This window comes from Rhipicephalus sanguineus, chromosome 9 (assembly GCF_013339695.2).
Source record: "Rhipicephalus sanguineus isolate Rsan-2018 chromosome 9, BIME_Rsan_1.4, whole genome shotgun sequence".
Classification (NCBI taxonomy): Eukaryota; Metazoa; Arthropoda; class Arachnida; order Ixodida; family Ixodidae; genus Rhipicephalus; species Rhipicephalus sanguineus.
The window spans coordinates 153,502,739-153,512,692 of NC_051184.2; the positions used below are offsets into that span (position 1 = coordinate 153,502,739).

General features: G+C 49.4%; 1 protein-coding gene across 2 annotated transcripts in view; it reads right to left on the minus strand.

The window, feature by feature from the left end:
* Positions 1 to 9,492, minus strand: part of LOC119404031 (proton-coupled folate transporter) — a 93,118-nt gene extending 83,626 nt beyond the window's left edge. The window contains exon 1 of one of the 2 annotated variants that reach the window (XM_049419329.1): positions 8,444 to 9,492. In XM_049419329.1, the coding sequence (XP_049275286.1) occupies positions 8,444 to 9,386 (943 nt within the window). In that variant the 5' untranslated portion in view covers positions 9,387 to 9,492. The remainder of the gene's footprint in view (positions 1 to 8,443) is intronic. The other variant, XM_037670657.2, reaches the window with a different exon arrangement.
* Between the last annotated feature and the right edge of the window lie 462 nt (positions 9,493 to 9,954).

A 9,954-nucleotide genomic window follows, 5' to 3' on the forward strand; every position in this document is an offset into this window, starting at 1 on the left:
GTGCCGAACTCTCTCTGACTTCTTGCATCCGATCGTCGTGGACTCAACGCTGCCGGTCATCATGTATCCCTTCACCTGTTTATACCTTCGGACTTTCTCATCTGTAGTTTTTATTGTTGGTAGCTTTGTGTAGTTGTAATACTTCTCTTTGTAAGCTGATTTATTGATTTTATATGTATTTTGTTAGTTGGTATTAAGTGGTTGTACTAGATCCCTCGTGCTGCAATATCACTACGAGTTTTGTTTTTTCCCCACACACGTCTCTGATCTCTTCACTGTCTCTGCTTACGTACGGAACGACCTAACCTGCTGCCATTTCCCGTCGCCGACTTCGCGCTGCGACGCTAGAGTGGCAGCTTGTAACACATACAATACCGTTTTTGTACCGTGGTTACATGTGTTACTTCATCAGGGCCGTTGGTCGCGGTGTCCCCGCTTTGGTGGTGTTATTGTCAAACTTATTTCTTGCTTTAACCAGAATTTGAGGTTGACATACCAATTTCTTTATTTGGGTACAAATAATTGAAAAGTACCATCGAATTATTACGAGAAGCGATGTACTGATTTATCACAAAAATAAGCCAATAAATCTTAAAAAATGGCAGCCGTTCTACACGCAAACCCCCCCCCGAAAAAATTCCTGGGTACGGCCGAAAGAAAGATGGAAAGGGAAGCGGAGAGAAGAGCAGGCGCGCGATAAATAAATATAAACAAAGCGAAGGTGTAGAGCGGGAGTACTAAGTCCTATTCAATAGGCCACTGGCACGCAAAAAGTTTAGTTAGGCCTTAATTGATTTCGGTGTGAACACATTTCGTGTCGGCATTCTAGCCTGACTTGTTCCCACAGGGGTCTGATATTCATGGACTTACATTGTGGAGATGGGTTTGCACTAGGCTTACCTACGAGCGCGACCGGCAGGGACGCGACGTTCTCCACTGCCCGCGCGTGCGACGACGCTGCGGCCGGGTCGTCTTTCTCCGACACGGCGCAGAAACCACGCACGAGGCAGGGTAACAGCAACAACGGGTTATTAACCCAAGATGCAGCACAGTACGACACCACAGCTTGCAGGCCGTAAGGGGAACTCCGCAAGACCGAACGAGTACGCTTGCCAGCGGGCGCTAGGACTACCACACAAAGGGCAGCGGTCGAGCACACGAACGAGAAGCCGCCTGCTAGAGCAGCGCGTCAACCTCTCGTGCTAGCCTAGAGAGCATCTGCCGCGGGCAAGCCCGCGCCAGACAGAAGCGAGCTCAAGGGAAGGGGGTTGTCACTGGCGGCCAATGAGGAACGGCGTTGCACAGTGACGTAAGCTAGCTTGGCGGCGTGATCATGTGAGCATGTCGAGGCTTGCCCGGACGCGTGCCCGCGGCCGGGAGGCTGACGCATGGCTTGCACCAGACAAAGAGCCTGGCGCTGCCGCCGCGGTCGCCATACCGCCGATTAACGGCGGTTTCCCGGCGCTCGAGCTGCTCGAGCCGCGCGGGCCAACACGCGCGCTAGCTGGGGAACGAGGCGCCAAAGGGAAGGGCGCGCTCGATTCCCACAACTCTTAAGTGCTGAATAGGTCATGGGACATACACCTTCATCATGTACCTACAATACAGTTCGTGCATTAGGACTTCTCAACCGATATCGTGGACTTACCAAGGCGAAAGCGTCATATGCATCATGACGCGGAAAAAGTGGCCGTTGTCCATAGTCGGAGCGACCACGAATGGCACCAAAAATCAAAGCGCAAAAGCCTGGAGCCACCCGCGGCGCCTCGTATAGCTCCATTCTTGCGAACTGCGCGTCAACTTTGTTCACATTGTCTTTGCGGCGCGCGCGTGACTAAAAAATAAATAGAAACGGCGCTCCGCGTGACTCTGACTCTTTGTGTAAGCGTAGAAGCAAGGCGATTAGTGTATGACTGAATGAAGCCTTATTTCTGGGAAAGGGACGGCTCTGGTCGATATTTAGGATTTTGGTGCGAAAGGGGTCAGCGATAGGGGGTTGTTGGGCGAAGGGCGTCATTATTTAACCGGCATCGGTCCTTGTTATTTCATAGTATGCGCAGAATTTTATCGCACTTCGAAAGATGTACAATACAGTCACTCTCGAATGCGATAGTCTACATCTTTTGCACCACTCGAAACAGGTCACTTTGACTATCATTATTCGCGAGTAAATTTTGAGCTTCATTCGAGTGCAGTACATTTCCTAACGTTTTTATGTGTAGGAGCATAGGCGTGCGCAAGGTGAGGGGGGGGGGGGGGGGGCAGTGGGGGCGGCCACCCCCCTATACGCGTAAGAGGGAGGGGCGCAAAGTCTGCCCCATACATTGACCTAATAGGGAGGGGGGGCGCTAAAATGAACCCTCGACCGCCTTCGCCCCCCCCCCCCCTCAATCCTGGAGGGGTACCCTGCGCACGCCTATGTGTAGGAGTGCTTTGGTTTGCGCAAGTTGGTGCCACATCTTGCAAAGTTAAACGGCACGAAATACGAATACACAAGAAACACGCACACACAGGACCAGTGCTCAACAACCAACTGAGGTTTACTCGATGAAGATGCTTTTTTTATAGTGTGACAGTGTTATGTCTTCGCGTTGCAGGTGTTGGATGTTCGATCTTCCTTGGGAGAAAGCTGAGCAACTCTGAATGAGGTGGTGTAAACCTGCTCTGCATAATTCCTGATAGCGTGGACACCGAGGAGGAGTGTTTGGAAATGAGCAAGCAGCGAAAGACGGCCTAGTTGGCGCATGTTTCAAAGAAGCCATTAACAGCAAGAATGCGGGGCGAAGAACATTGAAATCTCACCTAATCGCATGTCTGGCTCCGATCAATTTGTCAATTACATGTGGTGTGTAAGGTGTATTTCCACAGCCTTTTTAGGAATATGTCTTGCACGCAAGCAGGACCCGCTTTGTCGCTTAAAAGAGGTGCTGGTTTAGATTTTAATAGTCTCCATTTACTGTAAGCTTTCATTTTTACACCAGTGCTCTGTTTGGAGAGCCTTGGGCCACATCTTTATGTAGAGACTTAGGTCCGCCAGGTTTGCCGACGAACTGGTGTGAAGCACGAGTGGTCAAGCCCACGCGGCGACCGCATGAGCGGCTTCGTTGCACTCCGCCCGTGCCGTCCCCGTTTACACAGGATTGATTCCACATGTTCCATTCGCGACCGCATCTTCAGTCGTTGGTGCTCTCAGTTGGGCCACCGCTTCATAGGAATCTTCCAGTATGCGAAAGCTATTTCGACAATTCTCGTTTGCCATGTTCCCTGCGACAAAAGGAATGGCGTTGACCACTTCCCACACGGCTAACCACTCTTCGTGTAAAGGTGCACCAACGAGAAGCTGTCAAGCGTGATAGCCAATGTGGTGAGGCAGGGGCGTAGGCAGAAATTTTTTCGGAGGGGGCACCTCCTTGATTTGATGTGGGAGCCGGGCAGGCAGAGGTGATCGAACGTCATTTTGGGCTCTCTGTGCTATGGCAAAAAAAAAGTTTTAGGGGGGGGGGGCGCCATTGGCAGCCAGGGGAAGAAATAATTAAACATTATTTTCTTGCAATGGCTGCCAATGGCGCTCGTTGGTACGGCAAGATTTTATGCACGTGCGGCATACATTATGTGAATTGAAATTCAGCGTAGCACGGGACACGTTCTATGAGGTGAAGTTGACAGTTCGATTTCACGAACAGCACGAACACAATTTTTTTTTAAAAACTTCCTTTTTTACGAGGACACACATCACATTTTGTTAGAATGCCCATGATACGACGAAAAAAAGCAAGAGATAAGTTTTCGTGCCTTCTTTCTTTTCCGCCGTTGTGCATCTCTTCAGTTGTTAGTCGGCGTTTGTTGTGTCCGAACTTCTTTCTTGTGTCCGTGTTTGCACGCCCTGTCTTTTTAGAATGAGTTATTACACGATTTAATGGTACTTATCCGTAGGTCCTACAGCCAGCGGCCAACGCATGCTTTACAAGAGTGGGCCCTATCGGTACTAAACAAACTTTAAAAACGAGGGATATTCTTCGGAATCGTCGAAGTAAACATTTAGTATACACAGCGCAAGCTAATTTCGTGTGTATATTTTAACCTGACCATACCGCCTTTTGCGTCGCTTTATGTGTAAACTTATGGTGTGTCCCTGTGCCTGCTTTTGTGTCACTTTTTAGCGTTCCTATGGGTCTAGACTTTATGCGTTATTCGTTAACATATTGATGCCCTTGCGACTGAATTTTACGTGAACTCAAGTGTTATGTGACTGGACTTTTTTTTTTCGTCTTCTGTAGTGTGACTGTGAATGGAGTTCTTGCTTAAGCGATTTGATACGGCTTGAGGCTTAAGATCTCTCTACAGTCGGTTACAACCGTAGAATAAGTAGAATCTAAACCCACAGCTGCCCCAGCCAGGCAGAATTTGCCTAGACGTTCCATCCAGTGACACTTGCTCCTTTTCGTGACGTCATACACTTCCCGCGTGTTTCACGTAGCTGCTTAGTCACTGCTTAGTGAAGGGCCATAATTTAAATAGGAACGGAAGAACCTTTAGTTTTCGATATGCGTGGTATTTACATTAGCCCAGAAAATTACGTACGGTTCGAATGGAAACCAGCTTGCACGACTCTCGTACATACGTGATTGACAGCGCGTCGTGGTTCTGAGGGCGGAGGTTGTATTCTTAGCTTGTAACCCACTACAGGTGCGACATTATGCAATTTTTACATGGTTGTGATTTCCCTGTAACACTAGAAGCTGTGTCAAGGATTGGCCGGCGCTATATAAAAGCGCGTATAAAATTGTGTAAAAGCGTGGGGGGAGGGGGAGGGGGGGATGGGGTGTCAGCTTATGAAAGGACCTGATAAGTGCTCTTTCTGGTGTGATACATTCAAAAATGAAGTTCGCGTTTTGTACCTAGGCGAGTTAAGGCTAAAGCTATAAGAGTTAAGCGCAAAGAAGAAAATTCGAGGGCAGCCAAAGATAAATCCAGAAACGCCACGAAGGACAAGAGGTCTTACAAACACAGCAGTGACTTACAACACACTTTGTTGCAGTAACAAAGTCGCATGTACAAGCAGTCCCGTAGCCAGGGGGGGGGGGGTCTAGTTTTTTTCCCCTATCCCGAAATTCTGATGGAAGGGGCTGTTTTACCGAAAATAAATAATGAAAATAGGTGTTTTTCTCAAAAAGTCAAAGTTTTCAGCAAGTGGGCCCCCACCCGAAAAAAATTCCTGGCTATGGGCCCGTAAGAAGTGTACATGAGAGATCATAAGCAGAAAATGAACGACCGTGAAAACAAAAATAATCCTAACAGGAAGTCAACAGTGCTGTCACGTAGCAACTTGTACCAAAGAAATAAAAAGGCGCGTTACACGACATGCCTGTGACAGCGTATTTAGATGCACGAGTTCACTATACAACACTCCACCAGCCTATATACTGGGCGTCCATTGCCGTGACTGCGGCTGTGCGCCTGTCTTCGAGAGTGCTGAAGTTTGTGAAGACACGGCTTGGAACTCACGCGAGAAGTAATAAAAGCCGATGTCATGAGAAAACTATAGGAACCGCATTCGTTAGTAACCTTCTATCGGGGTGGCACCCAGTGAAGTCATATCTAAATAGGCTGTCATAGTGTTGTCGTGTAGACACGTTCTTTTGTTTCTTCAAGTGACTTTGTGACAGCACCATTGACTTGTTCTTAGGGTGTCTATTGTTTTCTTTGTTGTCTCATTTTCTATACAGGGTGTTTGACGTAACGATAGTGAATGATTCAGAAAAAAAGTGGCTAACCGCAAATGAATGAAACAAACGACATGTTGTATCCATCACGTGGTGCCGGTTACGGTATTTTTCATATTGCGGTTCACTATTTCATTAGCATGAATTATGCAAAATTTTTACTGTTCACTTGATGGCCGAGTGGATTTCGTTAACTTGTACAGCGCATTCCAAAAGAACCGATCTAATTGTTTTGTGGCAGCGTACATCCTGCGTGGTAACTTTTGTTTCCGGCGTTCAAAGAAAGCCCGCGAAATATGAAAACCACCTGACTGAGCTCATGAGCTACCGCACGGCAAGAAAATCGCCGTCGTCCCTGCTAAGCGATAGATGTGTTGACTGGCCGCGGGCACAGCTGCTTTAAGCGGTATCATAGCGTTGGCAGGCACGGACGAGAAAAATACAATGGGATGAGCGCTACCATGGTCACGTGTCTGCACATGATAACGATTGTGCATACGAAGCTTTTTTTAAAGAGTGCACTGTTGTGTATAGGAATGCTGATAAAAATAAGCGAGAGATTGCTGAAACCGCCCCGATAGCGAGGGCCGGCGATAGCTGTGTCAGCTGCCCTTCGGTAGCGCCGACTGCAAATGAATTCGCCCTTCTGGATGCGGCATGTTTTCATGCGCGATGATTGGGCCTCTTCCCGTGGACGGATCTACTTATACTTCTGAGTGCAAACATTCAGTTGAAAGCGTCCCATTGTGTCTTCCTCGTCTGCTAGCGCTATGACTGATGCATTCAACTAACTAGCCATGTTGACACAGTTTTTTTGCTCAAAACACGTGATACGGTACGCAATACGGTAGCGCATCACGTGGCGAGCATCGCCAGCGTTCCAAGCAACTGTATTCCTTAACTGTACACTGCGTGAAATATAAGTTGCTAGTGCAGCTTCGGACGGCGATAATACGACAGAACGCGCAGAGTGTTTTCCAGCGAGGCCATTGTCTGATACGTTACCCTGCTTTCAGGGCCTTTGTTATCGGCGAAATACTGTTCACATGACCCCTCCCCCTCCCCCCTCCCCGATAACACACAGCGCGTGCTGATAATTCTTCTACTGCTTTAGCGCAGCTCAGTTTGAGCTGTGCGTGTACTCCGCTCCGGATAAATTAGGCAGGCTTGGCAGACTTACAAACCTTAAGAGAGACATGCAACTCGTGCGTGGGAAAGGCCATTTGAATAGGTTTGTCGACTGTTGTGTGTATGTTGTTCCAAGCATTGTTACAATCAGTAAAGAACAAGAATTCTCCTGGTTGTTTCCCTGTTTATGTATTCGGAGACTTGCGAATTGACACAATCATTCAACAGATGCGTCATCCTGGCCCGCAGTCTTCATCAGTTGACGCTCGAGATTATGGAGGCTGAGAGTTTCAAAAAAATTCAAAAAGTGTCAATGCGTGCAGGAGCATCTATATCTTTATTACGAAAGGAACTTAACTTTCTTAGACGGACAACACGCCTCCAGTGAACTGCTGTTGTGTACTTCTCTTAAGCTGCAAGGTTTGATTGCGTTTTTAGGGTGTTTTTTTTTTTTTGTCACGTGTACCGTGAGTGAGCCATATAACGTGCAATAGTGTCGAGGAATGAGGACCAGTTCAGCAGTCATCGTGACGCCTGCCTCTTTCCTTCCTTGATTATTTCCTTTTTTCTTTCATGCACAAACTGAGCTGCGCTAAGCACTGCAAGATAATGATGCACCAACTCGCCCAATCAGCAGTACACGCTGATAAACTGGCGTTTCGTCTCTCATCTTAGTTCATAGGCAAATGCGTCAGTCTTCTTTTCTGACAGGGCAATCTAAAGCACGTTCCGGGAGGCTTTACCCAAGACGCACGATGGTACACACGCCAAATATCTTCGCCGGGTCACTGTGGGCCAAAAACAGCATTTGTTGTGACTAGTTTGACATCAGGCTCTGGCAATAGGAACACTTTTCTTGTTAGTACTCTGCACAGAAATTAGCGTCCCGCACAATTTATCTAAATTACATCGTGTGGCGTAATCTATCTTCAAAGACACTGAGGTATGGCAAGAAACAAGAATGAAATCAGGGCCGCAGCACCGTGTACCTTTGGTACCTGCGCTAATTGATAGATGTGGCGCACTTAAAATTTTTATTTATGAGAGACCTATGTATGTAGCAAACGAAAAAAAATGCACCAAGCGAAAACATGCTGTGAATATAAGGGAACAAAGCTTTCTGACACACGAGATAGAGTACAATCATAAAAATGTAAAGTATAAGGTGAAATGAAGGAGGAAAGAACAATAGGGCGTTTATTTTTTGCCGTATTAGTGAACTGTGTAGTAGCAACTAGCCTAACATCGTACGCTACTGCTATACAGGAAATCGGGATGCTGAGCATGTAAACACATCCGTGTTTGCTCCGCGTTATACACTTCTTGCGCTTGCGACGTTTTCACACATCACAAAATTTGCCCTAAGCAGGGCGATAATTTTGGTGACCTGTTCGGCGCCACTTATTCGATTATTCGTACGGACTACGTAATACAGTGCGAGCTTGCGTTGAAAGTTACGCGAGTTGGTACGTGATGATCTCCTGACAAACTGCCAGCAGGACAGGACACAAAGAAACAAGGGACAGACGTCGCTTTATTCACGTACGCAATGGCCCGTGAATGAAGCGAAATAAGTGCATTTGGGTACTCACTCTCTGCGTTGAAGAGTATGACACCGAGGGAAAGGGCGAGCAGCACGAGGCGGTGCCGGAGTCCGTGTGGTCTCCAGCCAAAGGCCGCGTCGAAGCCTTCTTTGAAGTTGTGCATCCGTAGGTCCTTCAGCATGTCGCTCAGGCGAGACGTCGACGATGAGGTTCCGGTTTTAAACACTAGCACAAAAAGCATGCTGCACACAACTATGCCAACGGAGACGCAGTACACGGGCAGGTATCCGCCTGCGCTGAAGAGTTCGCCCGATATCACCTGTCCCAGCTGGACACCGACTAGCAAGGCGCTCATGACGACGAGGAACTTGACGGCACGCATGTCTTCGCGCGACGATCGCGATGCGTTGCTCTCAACGATGGCAGTCATGCATACCAAGCCACCGGTCATACCGCACACTAGTCCGAGGAGGACGTTCACGTACATGGGCGCCGAAAACACCAGCACAGTGACGATGGTGCCGGCGTCCAGCACAAACGCGCCGCACAGGTTCAGCAGCAAAGGAATGCGGTTACCGTGCTTGTCACACCACGAGCTGAGGAACACCGACATCACTGCGGCAGGAACGAACTCGGCAAGCACCAGCAAAAGGTTGTGCACGTTGGCGTTGCGGGTGACGGCGTCGCGCACGCTGGCATTTTGCTGGCTCAGCGTGGCGCACACGTCGTCGGGGTAGGCAGACAGGCACGACTTGGCGATGAAGAGTTGCTGGGTGACGACGAAGCGCATGGCGAACGTGATCGTGTAGAGGAAGAGCACGGACTCGAGGCCCAAGCCTCGGAAGAAGGGAACCCATCGCTCGCGCCAGGTCAGGCGGCCGTTCTCGGAGTCGCATGGCAGCACCACCGAAGAGGAGGCCACGCTCTCTTCCAGCACCGGACCCAGCCGCACGGGATCCTTGCGAGGGGACGAAGCAGCGCTGTCCATCATCGACGACGCGCGTTCATCATCGACACCCGTGCGACGCGGGCCTGGATCGCAGTCGTCGACACAACGAGCTCTCCGCGTGCGCCAAGCGGAAACCGCGTTGCCTCACGCTCTAAAACAGCTGGCGGTGACGACAGAGGCACGCCGAGAGCCAGCCGCGCCGCCAGTCTCGTACGCTACGCGAACATATCCGTGGGGGCCCGCTTTTGTCTGCGTGCCAGTGGCTGCGATAAGGCGCAATTCGTTCGGTCGCTTATGCTATCTGCCAGCGTGGTCGCGGAAGAAAGGCTCGATAAAACTGTCGCGGTGCTTCCTGAAGGCGCGAGCTCACGAGTCGGCCGACGCAGCCGGTTGCCGCCTTCCCGCTGCCAACGCCCGCGCGACCGTTCAGAGACGGACCGGTCCGGAGAGAGCGTTGCGCGGTTTCGCTGCCGCTTTTGCTTTCCTCTACGCTCCTGAATAACATTTCGAGTGGCAACTGTACAGGCAACACGGGAAAATCATCGCAGCTTCAGGGAACGCATCAATGAGTTCTACGCATCACGGTCTCCTTTTGTTTATCAATGACGTC